This window comes from Ictalurus furcatus, chromosome 5 (genome assembly GCF_023375685.1).
Source record: "Ictalurus furcatus strain D&B chromosome 5, Billie_1.0, whole genome shotgun sequence".
NCBI classification, from domain to species: Eukaryota; Metazoa; Chordata; class Actinopteri; order Siluriformes; family Ictaluridae; genus Ictalurus; species Ictalurus furcatus.
This window is the reverse complement of record NC_071259.1, coordinates 29,650,498-29,673,974: the sequence shown is the minus strand read 5'-3', so window position 1 is coordinate 29,673,974 and position 23,477 is coordinate 29,650,498. Positions and strand designations below refer to the sequence as shown.

General features: G+C 41.5%; 1 protein-coding gene across 3 annotated transcripts in view; it reads left to right on the top strand.

The window, feature by feature from the left end:
• The window catches only part of otud5a (OTU deubiquitinase 5a), a 45,414-nt gene that overhangs the window by 1,862 nt on the left and 20,075 nt on the right, over nucleotides 1–23,477 (top strand). Inside the window, exons 2-3 of one of the 3 annotated variants that reach the window (XM_053625659.1) lie at nucleotides 5,431–5,493; nucleotides 6,557–6,650. In XM_053625659.1, coding sequence (XP_053481634.1) covers nucleotides 5,431–5,493; nucleotides 6,557–6,650 — 157 coding nt within the window. The remainder of the gene's footprint in view (nucleotides 1–5,430; nucleotides 5,494–6,556; nucleotides 6,651–23,477) is intronic. The other 2 variants (XM_053625661.1, XM_053625660.1) reach the window with 2 other exon arrangements.

Sequence of the window (23,477 nt, the reverse complement as noted above, 5' to 3'; positions counted from 1 at the left end):
AGTCACATCAGCAAACAGCTCTTGAGAGCCGTGCAAACACAAACCTTGATCCCAAAAAGTCCATTAACTAGGCCGCATGGTGGCTTAGTGGTTAGCACGTTCGCCTCACACCTCCAGGGTCAGGGGTTCGACCCTGTGGCCCTGTGTGTTCGGAGTTTGCATGTTCTCCCCGTGCTGCGGGGGTTTTCTCCGGGTACTCCGGTTTCCTCCCCCAGTCCAAAGACATGCATGGTAGGCTTGATTGGCGTGTCCAAAGTGTCCGTAGTGTATGTGTATGAATGGGTGTGTGAATGTGTATGTGTTTGTGCCCTGCGATGGATTGGCACCCTGTCCAGGGTGTACCCCGCCTTGTGCCCGATGCTCCCTGGGATAGGCTCCAGTGACCCTGAAAAGGATTAAGCGGTATAGAAGATGGATGGATGGACCAATTAACTAGGCTAAAAAATAAATAGAATATGAATTTTATTCACAAATGAAAATTATAGTGAAAATGCAAACACTAATGTGTTATATAGCAGGATTCATAATCTAAATGGAAATGCAGTAAAAATACTTTTCTGCTGTAAAACTGTTTAAATAGTTCAAACTTAACAAGTCTTAAACTAGCCTGCAAATCATCAGAACGATATATAAACGCAGTCAGTACGTTTACATGGACAACAATAATCTGATATTAACCCGATTTAAGACTGATTAAGAAACTATCATGTAAACGAGATTATTGATGACCTTAACCAGACTAAAGTCATACTCGAAGTAAACACAAATGGAATTAAGACGTGTGGAGTATTCCTGTTTTAGTCGCATTATCGACGTGCGTTACAGACACGTAAACACCTTAATCACACTATTAACGTCGTGTGGGAGTTTTCACCGCATTTTGCGACAGGACACGTACACACACGGCAGCGCTCAACCGTTTGATGGCACACGGTTGCGTCCTAGAGAGCACGGCTGCGTCCTAAACCACGTACTTACCTACTGTATAGTAGACGAAATACACGTATTTTGCTACTATATAGTAGGTAAGTACGCGGTTTGGGACGCAGCCCACGGCTTCAAGCAGTCGTCTATTTGAACGTACAGCACGACAAATAATTAACTGCACTTGAAGCTTTCGTAAAATGAAAAATGCAACACCCAAAACTGTATACGGTCCCATAACGAAGACCAACTGTACGTCGATACGTGAAATTCTGAAGGGAACGTCGGACGGCGTGGCGTGGGGGCGTAATGACGTGTGACCTTAATCCATCTATGTTCTATAACACGTAACACTGGAAAAGGAGTATTCTAAAAGCGACTCATGTGAACACCTTAATCAGAATATTGTCTTATTCAGAATAAGGTCAATAATTAGATTACTGCTGTCCATGTAAACGTAGTCAGAGTATACGACCCTCTTCCATATGATGGAGGAAGCTCCTTTTTGGGGGTTATTTCTTCTTCCTCGTCTAGGGTTAGAACTTCCGCCATGCTTGTTCTCGTTCTACGTGTGAGATGCCCGCGTTGCGGCGCGTAAACATGCCATCGACTACATCGTCGATATCGCAGGAAGACGCATTCTTATCGTGGGGAGGAAGTGTGTGTGTGTGTGTGTGAGATATATCATGGACGATACGATTGATTGATTTGCATGTTCCGTGCTGTGCTTCATGCTTGCTTCCATCTCTACTACTCCCTCTCTAGCTTTATTTTTCTTCGCACTGTCTCTAGACACACTTAATGAGACGCTGGACGAGATGAGACCACATTTCTTAGTCTTTCTTCCTTTTTTTTTTTTTGTGTGTGCTCGAGACTTAACTGCAGGTAGGAGCTGAAGTTTATTGGGGAACTGAAGAAACGTCACACCGCAAGATTGGACTGAAGAATCATTCGAGAACATTTAAAAAAAAAAAAAATTGTCTTCATCGTGTCCTACCTCATTTCCAAAGAACGTAGAAAATCGCGGTTCAAACGGTGCTTCGTGGCTGAAATAATGGTTCACGTTACGATGTATTGTGTGTGGCGCTGATACGAGTGAATCGGGTGCAGCAGCAGGGCGTTAACGTACTGGCCGCTTTATTAGACACGGTAGGCACGTTGGTCCACCTTATAGGTGTACGGTATCTTTTGCCGATTCATTTTAGTTCATTCGTTAGTTAACATTTTTGTCTGCTGTTGGAGGAATCTTTTTCATTTGTTTGTTTGTTTGTTTGTTTATTTATTTCTTTTGCCCAGTGTCTGACATTGGGGTGTTCACGAGCCTCGAATCCACTGACGTATATTACGTTTTAAACGGTTGTGGTGTTGACTCCTAACACCGGTCTTGTGTGACTTGGTAATTGAAGCTTGCAGTTTAAACTCGGTTACCAGGTCGCAAAATCAAAGGAATTTCCTTTAATCGATTGTTACCAACGTTAATAAAGGCTCATCGAGTAATCACTGACGAATCAGTGCGTATTTTCTCCTTGTTATCGAGACCTGGTTTGACTAACGTCTCATGTTTAATGCGTTTGGACTTCTCGCCTTCTGATGAGTTTTTTTGGACCTCTTTAGCAACTTTAATTCAAATGAAGAACCTGGTGATGGATCGACGAAAAACGTTGGTGACGGTCTTCAGCTCGATACAGCTTTCCAGCTCACATCACAGCCGCTGATAAACGAGTCGAGATAGCGGGTCCTCTCGTCTCACCGTCAGTGTGTCGCACTCACGACCAGTCGCTGGCCAGCACTGCCTCCCAACGACCAATCGCTGATCACTTCCATCGTTTGTCCCGCCCTCACATCTCTTTGTTTACTTACAAGTAATAAACGCGAGTAACTATTTGTCTTTCCTTTTTCGCGACTGCTCTCGGTCACTGCTTCTTTTTGTCTGTGTTTGTCTGAGTTTTTTTGGGGGGGTTTTTTTAACGCACAAACCTGGCGTCATGACCAAAGACTTCTTTCTGTAAAATTAGTAATTTAATGAAATAAATGATTTTAAGAAATGTATTGTAATCTATTATTGTCTATTCTGATAAAACGATTTCTGTTTTATGTTCTAAGTAAAAGAAAAACGTCTTTCTTGGTGTACACTAATCTGTAATCTGATATGCCAGTGGTTATGATGAATAATTAATGTGTAAATTAGTGGAACATCATTAGAGATCATCCAGCGACTTCTAGCGACTTTTTGAGTGTGCTTTAGCTACTTTTCTCAGAAAAGAACATTATTTTGACTCCCTATCTGTGTGGAGTTCCACATGTTCTTGCCGGGTCTCTATGGAGCTCCACATGTTCTTGCCGGGTCTCTATGGAGCTCCACATGTTCTTGCCGGGTCTCTATGGAGCTCCACATGTTCTTGCCGGGTCTCTATGGGGCTCCACAGGTTTTTTGCCGGGTCTCTATGGAGCTCCACATGTTCTTGCCGGGTCTCTATGGAGCTCCACATGTTCTTGCCGGGTCTCTATGGAGCTCCACAGGTTCTTGCCGGGTCTCTATGGGGCTCCACATGTTTTTTTGCTGGATCTCTATGGGGCTCCACATGTTTTTTGCCGGATCTCTATGGGGCTCCACATGTTTTTTGCCGGCTCTCTATGGGGCTCCACAGGTTTTTTGCCGGGTCTCTATGGGGCTCCACAGGTTTTTTGCCGGGTCTCTATGGAGCTCCACATGTTCTTGCCGGGTCTCTATGGAGCTCCACATGTTCTTGCCCTGCCTGTGTGGGGTTCCGCATATATCTTGGGTTTCCTCACACCCCGTACAGAAATGCCACTGGGTGGATTAGCTTCTCTAAATTGCCGAAAACCCATATCTTTCGTCCAGATGGTCATCAGGTAAAGCCAGGGGATTGTGTCTGTCCCTAAAAATTATTTTCCTTCGAAGCGCACTTCTTATTACTTGCGCTCCGAGCTCCACTGGATTCCCCACAAGCAGTGAAGCCATCGCCACAAACACTAAATTAACTTGCACACATCAGGTTTATATCACATTGCTCGCAGCTGATTGGTCCAATTTGGCTCGGAGTTTTCTTACCCAGAATAAAACCTGCGCCGGATCAGGTTAGCCTCGCAGCGCAAGTTACCATGGCGATGAAACCCGCTAAAAACCAATCCACCTTGTTGAGACCGAAAAACCAGAGTTTGCTCAAACTAAACTCAAACTTGTGTAGCCACTGCAACCGGTTTGGTGAAACAGGCCTCTGCTTGTGGTGCGCTGTAACAAGAACCAAAATACACACCCAGGAGCGTGACACGGAGCCAAACTCCCCACGACACCCCGACTCAGATCGGGCATCAGAACAAATAAAAGACGAGGAACCGAAACCGAGGCATTTCTGTCAACTGGACTCCTGAAACTCCTGGAGTTGAACAGAGTGTTTTAATATTTACTTTTCATAGTCTGTATTCATATTCTTCCCAGTTTACTGGTTCTCATTTGTGATCAGTTTTGTTCAGGGTTACTTCCAAATAAAAATAAAAACAAAAACCAGTGTTCAGTTCACAGGAAGAGCAGAAAGCAGTCATGAATGCATGCGTTGTCAATTTTAGAGAACTTGTAATGTAGCATGTTATAGCTGTGCTCATAAATTTACATATGACTTGCAGAATCTGTTAAATGTTAATAATTTAGTTTTATATATATATATATATATATATATATATATAAATAAATAAAATAAAAATTTATTAAGATTAGTACTGCCCTTCATCTGCCACATAAGATATTTACATGTTTACACAGATCATCCTGTTCAAAAGTTTACACCCCCCTTGCTCTTAATGTATCGTGTTGCCTTCTCGAGCATCGGTGAACGTCCGCACCTTTTGTAACAGTCGTGTACGAGTCCCTCGGTTGTCCCCAGTGTGAAAAGACGGATCTCGACGTCATATAGTCGCTGCTGGAAAGGGGTTAAATATGCGGAAGATGCTGGAAAAGTAAAGAATGTGCAGGACCTGGAGGATTTTTCTGAAGAACAGTGGGCAGTTTAACTGCTCAGGACGAGAAACACACGGTATTAAGAATCGAGGGTGTGTAAACCTTTGAACTCTTTCGTTTGTGTTAATTCAGTTATTATTGTGTCTTGTGGACTATATGTAAACATCTGTTATGTGAAATAGTTTATTCAGGGCAGGACTACATACACAACTAAATGGAATTTTTTGGGGCTGTTTTAAAAAATATATTTTTTATTCAAACAAAAAACCCTTTTTTAATTATTAGCATTCTGCAAGGTGTACGTAAACTTATGACCAACTGTTTTTTAAATATATTTATTTGTTTGTTTATTTATTTATTTATTTATTATTATATGAAATGATCTGTATTGTAATATAGATTTGGTACATTTAATTCCTCTTTGTGGGTCTATGTTACTAACCCTGACATGGCTTTTTCCAGGGTGTCGGATGTTGGATTTATTTGTATTTAACACTTTATTGCACGCTTATTTCATCTTTTTTACTCAGCCCTCATCAAAATGTTACCAGTGTAAACTGGGGGAAGGGGGCGGGGCTTATCGAGTGTGTCAGGTAATTCCAGAGACTTCACCACACCTGAACAAATGTCCATTGTCTCTTGTGCTGTTTTTTCTTCTGAAAAAAAAAAAAAAAAAAAAAAAAAAGACTGATGTCTGTTTCTGTGTATCGTACCTTTTAACATCCTGACTTCCTCCGCAGCATGTAAAGGCACATCTTATACTGTCATATAAATAGTGATTTTGTGGTGTTTTCCGTCTTCTCACCTGTACCCCCCCATCTGTCCCCCCCTCCCTAACCTGTCCCCCCCCCCCTAACCTGTTTCCCCCCCCCTCCCTAACCTGTTTCCCCCTCCCTCACCTGTTTCCCCCTCCCTCACCTGTTTCCCCCTCCCTCACCTGTTTCCCCCTCCCTCACCTGTTTCCCCCTGCAGTTCTTTCATCCCACAGTGTAACTTCCTCTGGGTTAGCTGATGCTATTTTGGATCACTGTTAAACCCTCTGTAGTGCACCAGGGGGCGCTAAACACTCAGTTTTCTTTCTGCTGTGTGAGTGCAGTTTCAGGCCCTCTGTGTGTTGAGAGTTAATGTATATTTATTAATAAGTGACTTCTCTGTGGACGAGTTTGAGAAATGGACAGTCATGTCAGTCAATCATTGTTCTGATATTTTTTTTTTTGTAGAGATGTCAATTTTTTCCCTCTATACACTCTGGGTAAAGCAAAAAAACAAAAAGTGCATCACACTTAGTATTTTTTTTTTATTTAGCAGGGAATGAAACGTTAACACGCCCGGCCCAGAGCGCATATTATTTTATATGAGTTTCTCTACTGAAATGTAATGCGTCTTTTTTTTCCTTCTTCTTCACTTTCTCTCACTCTGTCTGTCTCTCTCTTTCTCTCCTTGTCTCTCCCTCTCTCTGTCTCTCTATCTGTCTGTTTCTTCTGTCTCTCTCTCTCTCACTTTGTCAATATCTGTCTATCTGTCTCCCTCTGTCTCTTTCCCTTTGTGTCTCTCACTCCCTCTGTCTGTCTCTTTGTGTTTGTTTCTCTCCCCCTTATGTCTTCCCCTCTCTCTCTCTCTCTCTCTCTCTCTCTCTCTCTCTCTCTCTCTGTGTAGCAGGAGCACTGGTTTGAGAAAGCACTTGGGGAAAAGAAAGGATTTGTGATTAAAAAAATGAAGGAAGACGGTGCGTGCCTCTTCAGAGCAGTCGGTATGTAACTTTCCTATAATCTGTTTATCGTGTGTGTGTGTATTTGTGTGTGTGAACACTTCACTTCACTTCACTGCCTCCATGACTCTTCGCTTCCTCTTCACGCCCGTCTCCGTTTAATAAATCCACTAAAAGATCCCCCGTGCAAGGCCTCGTCATAAGCATCAGAAAACACGTAGAAAAAACGTGTTTTTTCTCACTCGTAGAAAAAAACTACGAGCCAGCTTTATCTTTCTCACGTGCACATCCCAACACGTTCCTTTCTGTTATTGTGCAGGAGCATTATTTCTGCTGGTTTTATTCAGTTCCTCAGACAGAGGCTGCGTTACCGCTTGCGCACACCCGATGGCGCCGGTAAGCTTCATGTGTTTCAGCATGAATCCTGCTGTAATCCTGTGAGAAACACAGCTACCGTTTATCTGAAGTATGTTCTTCATCATCAGCCCAGGGGAAAAAAAAAAACAAAACCCCACCCAGGTGATTGAAATGAAATCTGTCGAAAATAACACACTGTCCTCTGTTGATCTCGAGCGAATGACTTGGAAGGTTCAGCAGTTCAGCGTGATGTAATGAAAGATTAGAGTTTTTCCCCCTGACAGTGTTTGCCATATTAAGCTACAGACATGTGGTAAGAGACATCAGTTCTGAACAGCCCTTTTTTCTTTTTTTTATCTTTTCAGATATGAGTGATTATGATCCATTTAAACATGAAGGGGTTTTTTTTTTTGTTTATGTGAAACTCACTACTACACACTTTCTGTTTTACCCAGAACCTCTTCCCCAGCTGTCCATCTGTGTCATGGAAAATGACTCGTTTGAATCATTTTTAATGCGCTTTCTGTATTTCACTCATTCCTCGTCTGCCTTCAACCCCATCCCGCTCTTACTCCTTCTTTATATAGGGTGTAAAAGTCTGTACAGAAAGTTGGTTATTTTGCTATTACAGCATGACCTGAAGTGTTGAATTGTTCCGTATACATTTTGTAGGAATTTGCCTTTGATTACCACGTTTTGTTACGACACATTGTAATTTTTATCCATTTATAGTTACGTTTAACACTGTGGAACGGCCAGGACACAAGTTAGATCCCGAACAGGTGTTCCCTCGCCAAGCTCCAAGCTCTTTCACTCACTTTCTTGAACTTAACAAGACAAAAATAAATAAATAAATATGAACTGCAGATTGTCATGTCACAGCGAAACCCAGAATAACTTGCTGACTGTTATAAAGCACTGACATTGGAGACATTAAAGATCCACTACCATATTTAACCGTGGGCATGAGGGACTTTTCCATATGGCTACCCTCTCTGTGTGCGCCAAAACCACCTCTGGTGTTTATTGCCAAAAAGCTCTGTTTTGGTTTCATCTGACCATAGAACCCGATCCCATTTGAAGTTCCAGTAGTGTCTGGCAAACTGAAGACGCTCGAGTTTGTTTTTGGATGAGAGTAGAGGCTTGTTTCTTGAAACCCTTCCAAACAGCTTGTGGTGATGTAGGTGACTTCAGATTGTAGTTTTGGAGACTTTCTGACCCCAAGACACAACTAACTTCTGCAGTTCTCCAGCTGTGATCTTTGGAGATTTTTTGGCCACTCGAACTATACTCTTCACAGTGCGTCGAGACGATATAGACACGCGTCCAATTCCAGGTCGATTCATAACATTTCCAGTTGACTGGAACTTCTTAATTATTGCCCTGATGGTGGAAATGGGCATTTATTATGCTTGTGCTATTTTCTTATAGCTCAACAACCTTTTGCTGCACATCACAGCTATATTCCTTGGTCTTACCCATTGTTATGAATGACTAAGGGAATGTAGCCTATGTGTTACCTCATATTTATACCCCTGTGAAACAGTAAGTCATGGTTGAACAATTTCCTGTTCCTAGTCACCCAGGTGTACTTAAAAAAATTATAAAATATCAATAGGAGTATACTTCAAATATATTTTTCTCATATGAATTAAAATGGGTGCCAATAATTGTTGCACACTTATATTTAATAGAGATTTTTTTGGGGGGGATGAACCTGTGGTGTTCCAGGAAATCAGAGTAGTTTTTTTTTTTTTTTTTTTTTTTAAACAAAAGATCAAAAGGTTAAACAATAAGACAGTTTTTCACAGCCTTCTTTGCTCATGTTTACCCAGGGTGCCAATATTAGTGGAGCGCACTGTATAAATGAAACGTTCTGAAATTCTTTCGTAGCTGAATTTGTAAAGCAGAGGATGCTGACTTTTGCACTCGACTTTATACGTCGGTGTGTGTCTCGTGTCACGGTGTAGAATCTTCTCGTCTGTTCTGTCGCACTAGTTTTTATTGACCTCGGCTCCTAACTGCTTCTGTTAGCTAATGCCATTGACCTACATGTCAGTGCTCTGCTCGCTGCTGAAATTCCCAGCAGGGACGGCAGTGTCACATTCCCGCACGGCAGGTATCCGACCCATCGGCCTCGGTCCGAGCACTCGCTTTTCTTTTTCCTTCTGTTGTTACCTAGTCCCCTTCGAGGCAACAGAGCATAAAACGGACATTTTTATATTCCTCACTGCTGGTAAGAGTGTCTGCAAGAGGGTCTCACTTACTGGTATTACTCACCACAGGCTCTGCGGTTGTGTGTGTGTGGTGGGTTTTTCTTACACTTGAAAGCCCGTGTATTCTGATAACTGTGCTTTAAATACATATCTCTAATCATCAGAAAGCCCCAGTAAAGTTACAGCCGGAGTAAATATAAACACACAAGCTTTTACGACAGTTGAGGTGAATAAGCACTATTAATAAACTGGAGGTGAAATTAAACCTAATCAAATTACGTATTTGTACTTTTTATATATATATGTAATATATATATATATATGTATGTGTGTATATATATATATATTTTTTTTTTCAACACAGGAGCCTGTTTTAGACATCTTAGCTATCAAACCATAACAACAAGTCCTAGCTAGTATCAGCGATCTATCTAGCCTAATTTTCTCTCCAGATTAGGTTTATTACGGTCGTAAATGCGGAGTAAATAAATACTGGTGGGGGGCACGTTAGCACGTTTGCCTCACACCTCCGGGGTTGGGGGTGCGAATCTCACCTCCACACTGTGTGCGTGGAGTTTGACTTATAGGCATTCACAACCTTTTTTTTTTTCCTTCCTGAAGGCCTTACAGAACTCTTTAGATCTTGGCATGATGGCACCACACACCTCAATAGCAAAGGGAACCCCAGACACTAGATATGAGGGCGGTATAATTAAGACCGGTTCCACCTGCACTCCCTAAGCACGTCCTAATCACTGGAACCCAAACTTGAACACCTCGTTCTAATTGTATGGGTTTGAAGGTGTGAAATGGTGGGGTGTACTTACTTTTGCCATGTTTTTTTTTTTTTTTTTTTTTTTTTTGATCATTTAAATTGTGAAAATGACTACAAAATGTGAATTTTATGTTTTATCTGATGGACTGTGTCGACTTTATTAACAGGCACGGTTTCAAAGAGGATCGAATGTTTGCTTGTCCAAATGTGTCAAAAAAGCCAAGCATTTCCCTGGGGTGTACTTATTTTTTCACACGGCCGTATAGTGTTTTATAGCGCTTATTGTATGGTGATTTTGTAGTTTCTCGTCAGAAACGTTTATTTAAGATGTTGGGTTTTGTTGTGGCGTGATTCAGCAGCCGAGTGCCAAAGCGTGCGTACCTTTAGGACCAAATAAAGAACGACAACTAACGTACTTTTATATCAAGACGTTTGGTGTGTTCGGACTAACTGACGTTCATTCCGTATTAGTAACAACTTTTATTAACAGTAAAAACCGCTATGATAACTAATCAAAACTAGTATTATCAGTTCGAAATAATTCGAAGATATTTATCCTCCAACACACCATGTGCCTTTAGAACTACCAGCAACATCTTTTCTTATCGTCCGGATCTTCTCCGTCGTAATGTTTTATACAGTCTAAACATTACACACTACCGGTCAGAAGTTTGTGGACACGCGACGGAAATGTTTCTCCTGATCTTAAAAAGCTTTTGATCTGAAGGGGTGTGATTTTAAATGTTTGAAATCGGTGTTTTAGACTAAAATATAATCGTCCCGACGTATTCGATTCTTTCATTAGAAAAGTAACAGTTTATTTATAAAAAAAAAAAAAAATCAATACATTTTAAACGGACGACTCGGAGCGAAATATTCGGAAATGCAGCCGATTAGAGTCCGGCGTCGGCGTGAACTCCTTTAATACTGTTTAAAAAGCATCTCGGGGAAATTCCTCAACAAATCGGGTGGAAAAAACGCCAAGAATATATTTCCTGGCGTCTACTTTTGAAGATGATAAAATATTAAATTATTTTGATTTATTTTGGATTTTTTATCACAATATAATTCCCATAGTTCCATTTGTGTTACTTCAGAGTTCTGATGACTTTATTATTATTATTATTATTATTATTGTTATTATTGTTATTAATTATTAGAAAATGTAGAAAAAATACACATAAAGAATGAGTGTATCTAAACTTTTTGACCAGTTGTGTGTGTGTGTGTATGTGTATATATATATATATATATATATATATATATATATATATATATATATATATATATATATCATAAATAAATAAATATATGGGGAATTCAAACCTTTTTCACTCGACTGCATATAAAACTGGAATTCGTGCGTCCACGCAGGATCCTTCTAAGAACCGGATGGTTTTCTCCATCCCGAGTTCATTACGTAATGCCGTGACTGGCCGCGGCAGCGGCGGCTGCACGTTGTGTACACAGGTATTTGCATGTCGCTTTAAGAGCGAGGTGACATTTGGGTCACTTGCGTCAGGATGCCACGACCTCACCTGCCGTACTGGGCAACTCTAATAAATAAAAGGCTTTAATTGTGATTCTGAAGACTTTTTCCACAGTTACAGCCGGTATAATGTGTTTGCTTAAAGAAGATTGGAAAGAGTGACGCCGACCCGCTTTCCATTTTAATGCCTTCAGAAGGGACGGGTCATTCCTTCTCGGACCTGGTGTTTCTCAGCAGGGTGGAGGATAGCAGTCCTCTGGTTCTGCAGACCCTTCCTTCTTCATCTCACGTGTGCACGCACACGCTTCGCACCTACACCTGCTGTGTGTGATAGTGAGAAAGCCTGTACATGGTTTCAGTTTTGTTGTTATGTTGAAAGCCCGTTTGCGGTTTCCAAGCTGGTTTATTCGGCTCGACTGCAGGCTCAGGTGTGAAAACGAGCACCTTCGCTTGGTCTTTTTTAAGAAACTGCAAGCGCTCTATAAGAAACCGGTGTCGTGTGGAGAAACCCTTCGTCATAAAGGCAGTTTGAGGTCGTTAAGTTGCTTTCACATGCTGTAAATATGAAAGCTCTAGGCTCTCTATTATGTAAATTGGGTTACTGGTGGAATGTGAACCGGCGTTTCGGAGACGTGGGAAACGGTGTCAGGTGGTGGAGACCAGCCCTCGCTCCCAGCGCTCTCCTTTCAGCTGTACATGGATGGATCTGCTTGCTCCCCCCCCACCCTCTTAGTTTTGCTTGGGCTCTGCCAGGGCCGACTGGCATGAATGAACGTGCTAACAGGGCTTTTATGTCTTTCAAATATAAAACCACCTCAATATACGGTTTTGCTTTTGGCATCAGATCATTTGCTCTTAACAAGTTTTAGTCAGTCCCTCCAGGATTTCTTGATTTTCGGAGGAGCTCGCGATATTTCACAAGTTCCGCAGATTCGGGCCAAGACGCGTCACGTGACCTCATCACAACACGCGTTCGGCCAAAGCCCTCTTCAATTCATGTGCGTCGAACGTCACCGCGAAAGACCGTGCAAAACTATTTGTGCCGTTGCAATTTCACCAATTCAAGTAGTTTTCCGCCGAAAAAAAAAGCACAAGAACTCCGCAAGTTGCTTGGCAGATCAAAATCGAGCGTTTTTGGCCTCGAGACTCACCAAAAAAAAACCTCTGTGGAATCCTGTACGGACTGAACTTAAGTCGGATTACTTTTTGAGTTTTTGTACAGTCAAGCGGCAGTGTTCGTGATAAATATCCGCAGGACGGTATGAAGAAGCGAGAAGCGTTGCTGAGGCTGATCTCTCTCTAGCCCAGAGTGTAGACCCATCCATGACACGTCAGTGACCTTGCATGAAATACTCGCTGGTGCAATAAACATCAGAGGCAGATTATTTACTTGAGTATTCTTTGTTTAATTTTATTTACTATAAATGATAGATCATAAATAGATACAAACCGAAAATTAACCGAGAGGCCTTTGTGGTAGGCTTTATCAGACCGTATAGGATAAAGTTTGATTTTTTCGGCCGTTTTTTTTTTTTTTTTCCAAAATTCGTGACGCGACTTGCAGCGTTTCTTCCTGCTTTTTATTTATTTGGATTCTTTTTGCGGAAAACTACTAGAATTAATGAAATCGCAATTGCACAGTCTTTCGCCGTGATGTTTGTTGGTAAACGAGCCCCCCCCCCCTTTTTTTTTTTTTTTTTTTTTTTTTTTTTTTTTTTTTTTTTTTGGGCTGTACTCGTTTCGACGCTCATGAATGGAACAGGGATTTGGCTGAACGTGTGTCGCGATGACATCACGTGACGCGTCTCGGCCCGAACCTGTGGAAAATCTGCGGTAATTTTGAAATGTTGCAAGTATTGCGGAATTTGCTTGATTTTGCGTTACTTTCTGTGATTGCAAAGTCGCAAAACTCTACAGGGGCTGGTTTTTATTTATATATATATATATACATATATATACACAAAAACAACACTTCTGGTTTAGGCCACACTTGTTGCTATTACACTCCTATTGTGCATTTCTCAATACTAATGGTTTATTGTGGAGTCACCGAATGGCACGGCCTTGTACAAGTGGAACAACCAGAAGAACTGCTTCTCAAAATGGAACCCCACTATTTATTTATTTGTTTGTTTATTTATTTATTTAATTTTTTCCACCCCACAAACAATCCACCTTCTTCATTCAGACTTTTTTCCTCTGTATTGGATTAGTAGAAATTACCGACCGGTGACTGTAAGATGAGCTGGAACACTCAGGCATGCACAAGAACTCCTTAAACTTGGTGAATTCGACCCGCCCGGGCGGCCTGCTTGCGGATTTCGTTCGCACCCCGTGTCCGAGCACCTGTTCCCAATCAGCCGGGATCAGATAGTCGTCGGTTACCCGATGCATTAAAACGCCTCTCAGATGCGTCCTAGTTATCGGCGCTGTAATCGGATGTCTTTTATCCCTCCAGCTTCCCGTTAACACGCGTTTTCCAACACCACGTCCTGAACTCGTTTACCTTCGGCCGCTGTTCAGTTCAGCAAAAAAAAAAAAAAAAAAAAAAAAGGCTGATTCGATCATGACTAAGTATCTTTCGAGCAATTCTACCCGCGCAGCTACATCCGATCGATCCTCCCTGCCACGTGGTGTGATATCGGATGGAAGTCTTGGACAGAAAAGAACTTAATCCACATATAATGTGTGATCTGTGTCTTTAAGGAAGCAACACCACACTAGTTTGTTTTTGGATTTTTTTTTTTGTCTTTCCTCGTTGTAATGAAACACTCGCATGTTCTTCAGTAATGGAGGAGTGAGTAGGAACAGGCTCTGCCAGCTGGGACTTCAGTTCAAAAGCATCTAAGCTTCCCAGCAGGACTAGGCACAATGGCATGAAAACATCCGGTTCTCTTTCTGCCTGCGTGTGTGTGTGTGGGTGTGTGTGTGTGTGGATGGTGTGTCCATCACAAGCAGTTCTTCACTTGAAGCAGTCAGACATTCTGTATCTGATGGAGGTTTTGTAAACAGGATCGAAATGTGCTGAGCTTCTAAAACGATACCAGTTCATGGTCAGTGCTTTATGATGTGTTTTTATAGCTTTCTGGGAGGCAAAAGTCACCAAGGCCGAATTCGCTTAGGAAATCAGCCGAGAATTCAAAAATAAAAATAAAAAAAAAAATAGGGGTTTTCCACCAATAATACCCTTTTGATGATCAGGTTTTGTAAGGAACTAGTTTAACAAACGAGGTGATAAAGAACGTAAAACCCCCGCTAACAGAGAGCGATTTCCTCACCCGGTGAACATCGCACTCGTACCACCGTGCTGTGAAATAGCTACGTTCCGCAGCGAAAGACTCACAAGTCTAATCAGTCCGTAAGTCTAATCAATCGAGTCGTCGGTTGTAATCAGATACGGACCGTCACAGACTGCGCACGCTGCTCCTGCGCTGTCGGATCATCACGAAAACAAAGACGAGCTCTTGTACACCGTGTACGAGTCCCCAAGACGAGAACTTCGGTCAACGGAACAGAAGTGACCGGACGAATCAGTGTACATCGTGTTCATTCGCTCTCACTTGGAAACGAAACAAATTCTCTGCCAATGAGAACAATACATACTACTGTATTCGTTATTGTTCTTCAGTCCCTTCTGAAAGTACTGGAACGGCAAGGCCGGTTCTCGACTGACGGGTGTTTCTTCTTACCCAGGTGTGTCCTGTTTAGCTTGTGTGTTTTTAAACAGTAAATAGTAAATCTGAACACGTACTCTTTGATTTTAGCTTTCGGTTTCACCTGGGAAGACTGCATTTGTTGTTTAAAAAGGGTAAGCCAACATGAAGATCGGAGAGCTGTCTATGGGAGAAAAGCAAGCCAATCTGAAGCTGAGAAAAGTTGGAGGAATCGATCACGGACATGTATATAGCGAGTATCTAACGTCACATCTTCCTGTAGCCAGATGTGAAGGATGTGATTAATTCTGGGATGGAATGTAGGCGTATTGGGGGAAATGTTTTTAGGCTTTATTTTCCGAAATCTCTCTGGAATCGAAAAAAAACCCAACAACGATGAAGCTGTTAAATATATCGTTTTCACTCGGGAGTCATTTCGAGAGATTTAGTTTGTTTTCAAGTACGTTCGTTTTTCTTCCTTTCTAATGTTCCTCATCTCTGGTAATAAATGACAAAATTTTGATGTAGGGTTTTCCCAGGATTGTTTTTCAACCTCAGTCACGGAAGTTCAAGTGACCTTTCTTTTTTTTTTTTAAAAAAAGGTCAGATTAAATCAGCAGTGTGTGTTTATTTCCTTCTTGGAATCCCATGCAGTCGCGCTTGTACTCCACTGAGCTGGACCTCCGGTATGACAGGAATGCAGATTGACACTCCGCAGGAGGTTGTGGATTAGCCTGACTTGAGACTGTCTCACTCACTCACTCACACTCACTCTCTCTCTCACACACACACACACACACACACACACAAACACCTACCTCAGACTTGGGTTTCTTTCTGTCATATGCAAACGAGATTCCATAGAAGACATTCCACTCGGTCTACGTGTGTTGTTTTGACGCGAGGGCAGATGCCGTGACTTGGTGTAAGTTGAAGGCAGAGGCGGTGAGGAGGACGTGGCTGGGGTTTCTCTCCATCTGCTTAACTCCAACGCTGACTCCTTTTGTCGTTGGACGCGGCAAGTTTCCGGACTCTGATTCGAAGTTGAATTATTTATTTATTTATTTATTTTAATGCCCCCGAATTCATAATTCCCACTCAGAAAGTCAGTTTTTCAAGCTCCCAGATTTCTCCGAGTCGGATTTCCGCGCCGCTATCTCATCTCGGCGGCCCTCGTGCTTGTCGGAAAAGAAAGCGTAGCTAGAACTATTGTATTGGCTGGAAATATTAAAACAATGCAACCAAACACAGGATTTAACAAAAGCTCGGTTTTTAATCGTTACATGTTTTTGATTCACGCTTTCCTCGTTTTTAAGCGCTGTTAAAGCATGATTAAAAATCCTACATGTAACAGCTCTTTGCGAGTTGTTTAAAAGGGTTTTCTTCCACATAGAAGTTACTTAAAGTAAGAGGAGTCGCCGTCGTCGTCGTCCCCCTCACCGACTAGCTAACCCCCCCCCGCCCCCGCGCCCTAAAAAATAGACCGTCCGAGGTGGGAAGTAGGAAGTTCCAGATTTGAAAATATTAAGTGTCTCATTTCAGTCCTCTTTATAAAATCCCCTTGTCTACTTCCCCTCACAACCCAGAAGTGCAGAACACCTACATCACACCTACAAGTGGCCACTTACCAAATCTGAACCCAACTCGTCTTCGGTATTATGCGTAAACACGTTGCAAGTATCTGATCGGATATTCTTCACAGGTTTATCGCTTACGCTTGTAAATAGATGTCTGGTTTGTTTTGGAAAATCTTTTCATATGATACGTGTTGACACTGTTGGGGTTCAGAGAGGAGATTTTATCGCTCTCTCGCTTGCGAGACATCAAAGTTGCTGGTTTTTACAGCGCCGATTTGTAGACGTCTCTGAACTCTGTATTCGGAAAGAAAGAGCGTCCGGAACATTCTGGAGCAATTACTGAATCGGAGACCCGAGTTGAACGTCACCAGTCCCGGGCGATCGGCCCGCGAGCAGGCAGACGAGACTGCTAGCTGTTTACGTCGGACATTTTCATATTCAAATGCATCTCGATGAATGACGTCGTTCATTCGTAGTTCCTTCGATGTCACGAGGCAAAGGTGCATGGTAAAGCACCTCGTGTTCTCCAGTACATTTATTTAAGTAAATGTGTACCCGCAGAAAGATGGATAGTTTTAATGTGAGCTTTTGTTTTTATGCTTCAAAATACGTCAGTCACGCTTGTTAGAGTATCAAAAATCAACATTTTAAACATTTATAATATATAATAATATTTAAATCCAACACCTGGGCATGCTGTTTAAAACGTATTCCAAGACTGCCTCATGTGTCATTGTGACCTCATACTGTACTATTTATACATTTATGGTTCCGTTTAATATCGCAGAACGTCCTCAGTAAGTTAGTTCCCGTCATCACTTGCGTTATAGCAGCTATAAATAGTCGTTCCTTCACTTTCTCTCGAGACAAAACGCACTATATTCTGTCCTGAAGACTTTCCCCATGTTGGAAAACATCCAGCTTTACGTCTGACACTGGAGACTCCTTCCAAAAAAGTTACATAAACATTACGGAAAACCTCACAGTATCAACGATTCTATTTATTTCTTTGTTTTGTAACACTTTTTTTTATCTGTTTGTTATTAGACTTGAGATTAGTAGCGTGTCCATGACTGCTCTGGCTCGGTTAGTCATTTAGATGATGATGATGTAGATGACATTTTTGGTTTTTGGTGACTCTCGTTCACGTTATAAACGTTACGAGTTTCTGAAGAACTTTCTGAGGAGCATTCCGAGTGTTTGACTGGAAAAAGATGCCTTTAAAGTCCTCCTGCAGCGCCTTGAATTTCCACTGAAACAGGAAGTCAGGGTGAGGCATATCGAGTGGTTCCGCCCCCTTTTTTAAATAGCCACTAGCGTTTAGCTTACCTCACAGCCCGGGTTAAGCCGTACGTGACCGTTACTACCATGTATTGTTATAATGTCGGAGGCGGGACACTTCAGATTCTAGAGCGCATTTGGTTGGACAGAAAATGTGACGTGCAGAATGATGTCATCAAAATTGTTAATCTGTGTCTTTTACAAAATGTAAATGAACTAGTCACCAGATTTATACCGCCTTGTGACCCTGACCAGGCACTTACTAATGTTAATCTGTCGTTCGTTGTCCTGAGACATGAGCTTCACGCTTTTACGCCCTTCATGCTAGCACCAGCATGACTTTATTACAACTTGCAAATTACCATCACAAGGCACCGTGAACGTGGCATCGTTACGCGAACGAGATTTAAAGACTGTTCCGTACACCTCTCTAGTCGATACTAATTATAAAACTGGAGCGATGTAGCTGAGGGCGAGGAACTGTCAGAGCAAGAATTCACACACAGGGTTTAGGCCACACCCACTTCAGATTTAGATAGCAGTAAGGATATTTGGAGCATTAAACAGATGCGGGTTCAAACGGCGTCGTTGAGTTTCACCCCTAGCGTAGATGTTTTGTCAAGTGGGGTCAACGAGACCGATTTGGCGGAGGTATGCACAGAACAAAGATTGAAGGCATGCCGGAGTCAGATGCCGTGCCTGAAATTCCACCGGCGCACACGTCACCGTATTGATCTGTCCACACAAGGCAGCGCGTGATGACGCGTGCTCGAGAACAGCTTCACTTCACGACACGTTCCGTGTCATGTATGAGATAAGGGTGGAATTTGCAGATACGCGGGAGCGGTTTAATCTTGACCGTTCTCTCTGCTCTGACGCACTCGATTGCAGTCGTTGGGTCACTACGGAGCCATGCGGAGGCATGTTTAGGCAAGCGTCTCGATCAACCGCAGCCCAGAGTAATTGAAGATTACGGCAGAACGATGAGAAATGACTGCGTGAAGTGACTTCAGGGCTCTGTGCAGGACACTCGAGTTCTTCCACTCCAAACTCGTCAAACCATGTCTTCGTGGAGCTCGATTTGTGTACAGTCATGCTGGAACAGGAAAGGGCCGTTCCCAAATTGCTGCCACACAGTTGGAAGCATACAATCGTCTGAAGTGTCTTTTGTATGCTGTAGCATTAACATTAACATCACCCTTAACTGGAACTGGAGGTCTCAGCCCCAGACCTTTATCCCTCCTCCACCAAATTGTAGTAGGTGACATTCTCATGGCATCCTCCGTACCCAGATTCATCCATCAGACTGATTGAGAAGATCGTGAAGCGCGATTCATCACTCCAGAGAACACGTTCCCGCTGCTCCAGGGTCCAGTGACGATGTGCTTTACACCTCTCCACCTCACTATACGCTCAGCATTGCGCATAGTGATCTCAGGCTTGGGAAACCCATTTCACGAAGCTCCTGACGCACGGTTCTTGTGCTCGGGCTGCTCCCAGAGGCACTTTGGTGCTCTGTAAAGAGTGATGCAATATGGGATGGACCCTCTTTTTTTCCAGCACTCTGCAGCTCCGCTATGTGGGTTTGCACGGTCTGTATCTTCGTACTCGAGCTGTCGTTGCTCCTAGACGTTTCCATTTCACAATACGGTTGACCGGGGCAGAAATTTCACCAGCTATCTTGTCACAAAGGTGGCATCCGGCGTCAGCGCCACATTTTAAAGTCACGAGGATCTTTAGTGTGGCCCGTTTTACTGCCGGAGTTTTATGCGCCTGTTAGCAGTTGGTGTGGCTAAAACACCTGCACTCGGTAATTAGGCACTCCAGATAGTCCGGTTTCCTCCCCCAGTTCAAAGACATGAGTTGTAGGCTGATTTGGCGTTTCCAAATTGTCCGTAGTGTGTGACCGCGTGTGCAGTTGTGCCCAGCGACGGTTTGGTTTGGCGCCCCGTTCCAGGGTTCGTCCCCCGCCTTGTGCCCCAAGTTCCCTGGGATAGGCTCCGGACTCCCCTGTGTAGGATAAGTGGTGCAAAAGATGAATGGGTAGTGTACATGCCAAAGGCTACATCGATTTGGGGGTGGGGTGTCGGGTCATTTATGCTTTTTCCATCTTTTAGAAACTATAAAGCTGTGACTTAAGTCCAGTCCCAATGCTGTTCACCCCAAACCGCGGATGTTTTTCAGTGTGTCCTTTTCAGCGCAGACAGAGATTGTGATCTAGTAGTCTGTTCCCTTTGCCCACTTTAGTCTGGTCTCTTGAACTTTCACTCATTATTATTTCTACTCGTTGTTGCGAAAGCCCAGTGATGACCGTATGAAATAAAGGTTTGACTTTTTACCTGGACAGAGGCCAAGTCAATTATGACTGATTTGTTTACCTAGTTTAGCAAGAAGTCACCATGAGGTGGTCGTCTTCTTCTTCTTCTTAGTAGTAGTATTATTACATAATTATTAATAGTTGTTTGTTTTTCAGTAGACAGTGCTGATTTACAGGAACCCTTGCTCACTAATGGTAAAAAGGAAACGATCTGTTTGGCATGAGGAAGTAGCGTTAAAAGGTACCGAGACTCGACTGGAAAGCTGTTCCTCCTTTCAGCAGCAATCATAATGGGTGTAGTTTTCAACAGTAGGATGTTTTTGTACTGCGTCACTGACGAAAGACAAATCCGGGCGAATCCACACGGATGAGGAATAAACGCTAAAGCCAATAGTGCAGTGAGATAAAACCCGGGTGAAAGGGTGACCTGACTTGCTGGACATCACGTCCAGACTGCGTGCGTGATTGTCTAGAGCCACGTGGAGTGTGTGTGAGCGAGGGGGTGAGGGATGACCCGAGCAGCCAAACTCTCCTGAGAGATCAGAGAAGGGCTGGCTCGCTCCGTGATGGAGCTGAACCGGTGACGGAGCGATGGGTTCATCAGCGCAGTGCATCGTTTCCCTCTGATTCCATCAGTACACAACAATTAACCTTTACTCCTTTACACACACTCATTCTTTTATTTCATTTACATTTTTCATTTCATTGGTTTTCTCTCTCTTTTTTTTTGGGGGGGGGGGGTTACTACTTTATTCTTGTAAACAATTCATTATTATTATTTTTTCTCTTTAGCTTCTTTTTATCTCTTTTTCTTCTCGTCTCGTTCTTTTTTTCCCTCTTTGTTTTCTCTTGGTTTTTCTTTGTTTCGTTTCCTTTTGTCTGTTTTTTCCTCTCATCTCATTTTGTCCCTTGTTTTCTTGTTTTTTAAGTTTATTTATTTATGTTTGATTGCTTTGGGTTTCTTGTTTTTCCTTTCTCTGTATTTCTTTTTTCGGCTTTATTCACTTCATTTCCATTTCTGTTTTTCTCCTTCTTGTTATATCATTTTGACCCTTTACTCTTTTTTTTCTTTCTTTTTTTCTTTTTCAGCTTTATTTATTTATTTGTTTGTTTGTTTTTATTGCTTTGAGTCTCTTGTCTTTCCTATTTGTTTTTTGTATTTCTTTTTTAATTCCCTTTTTTTTTTTTTAACTTTCTTAACTTTTCTTCTTTATTTATTTTCTTTTTCCTTTCCGTTTTTCTGTTTTCCCCCCTAGTTTATTTTTGTTTTGTACCTTTACATTTTGTTTTTCCTATTACCTTTCTAATTTTCTTTTTTCGGCTTTCTTATTAACTCCCTTCGTTGTTATGATTTTAAGTTTCATTTTTTGTTCATTTATTTATTTGTTTGTTTGATTTTCTTATACTCCACCCCCCAATGTTTTCTTCACAACTCTTATTTCTTTTTGTTCATGTTTTTCCCCCCCTTTCGGTTTATTTTCTTTCTCTTGATATTTGTAGAATTTTACAACCAAAAACTCGAACTGCTAATGGAGCTTCTTTTCTCTTCTTTTTCTTTTTCGTTTCTTTTCTTTTATATATATATATATATATATATATATATATATATATATATATATATATATATATATATATATATATAACGTGTATGTAATATATAATGTGTGTGTGCGCATATATATATATATATATATATATATATATGTATGTATGTATATATGTATATATACACACACATATATAATATATATAAATAAAAGACATAGTTACCAGAGAGCGTGTGTAAGAAGAATTGATTGGCTTGTGCGTGTGCGCATGCGTGCGTACATTGCGCGATGTTTATGGTGTTAACTCCCGTTCTGTCCAGTCTGAGGTGGAAAAGTCCGGCTGGGCGTTGCTCCACTGGTCTTTGTGGAGTTGTGTAAGAGAGAGTGACCTCTGACCTGAAGAGCTGAACTACTGACTGAAACACATGGACCAAAAATTCCCACACACTGATGTAACACACATCCTGTACTCAGACTTACCCAATTACTTACACAATTACACAAGCGCTGCTAATGTCGCTGACAGTGACAGGGGATTAGTTCGGCTGTACCGGGGTTCGGCTGTACCGGGGTTCAGCGTTTTATTCTTTACAATCAGAGACGACAGTAAAACCACTGCTACACAAACTGCTGCACTTTCTAAGCCACTGAAAGAAATGGTGGTGTGTATTAGAAAATTATAAGTTTTCTGTAAAAATTGTTGCTGTATTTGAGGAGTTTGGGATCAAAACATAAACCCGTGATTGTTATTTAAAGCTTTTAAGGTGTGTTGTTGCTGAAGTGTTCCCGACTGTTTGCGTTGTGTAAGGAATGAAACACAGCGTGGCATGCAGTTAGAGGAAAATAATCAACTCTGAAGTGACGCTCCCTGAAGCTGATTCTTCTCTCTCTCTCTCTCTCTCTCTCTCTCTCTCTCTCTCTCGCACACTCAGTGGAATCTAAACTAATCTTTGTTTCTTGTTTGTTTTTTTTGTTGTTTTTTCTCTCCATAATGTTCGGGGGTATTTTGTTTTGTTCTTGTTCTGTCGTTTTTTAATTTTAGTTTTTTCCCTCTTGATTTTCTTTTCGTATTTTTCTTGTATTTTTATTTCTATTTAATTTTCACATTCTGTTTTTCTTTTTTCTTATTTTTAATTTGTTTGTTTGTTTTTTCTTTGTACACTTCTTGGGGGGTTTCCCTTAATTGAGTTCATTTTGTTCCTTTTCCCCTGTTTTTGTTTTCTTGTTGTTTTTTGTGGGGTTTTTTAGTATCTGTCTAGCTGTTTGTTTGGTTTTTTATTTATATATATATTTTTTTGTTCATTTTTCTCTTTTTACTTATTTATTTTTGTTTGTTTGGTTGGTTTAATGTTTTCCTATTCCCTTTCTTTGTATTTCTTTTGGGTTTTTTTTTTAATTATTCCATTTTCCTTTTCTCCTTCACTTTCCTTATATCTTCTTTTGTTCTTTTTTTCTTTTCCTTTTTATTTGCTTGCCCCCCCCCCCCCCCCATTTTCATATTTGTTTCTCTGTTTCGTTTGGCTTTTTCATTTGTTTTTGTTTATTTATATTTAATACATTTTTTTCCCTTTCATACTATCTATTTATGTTTTCTATTTTCTTTCTTTTACACCACAGCGATTTGTCAACTATTTCATTTAATAAATGACAGCACATC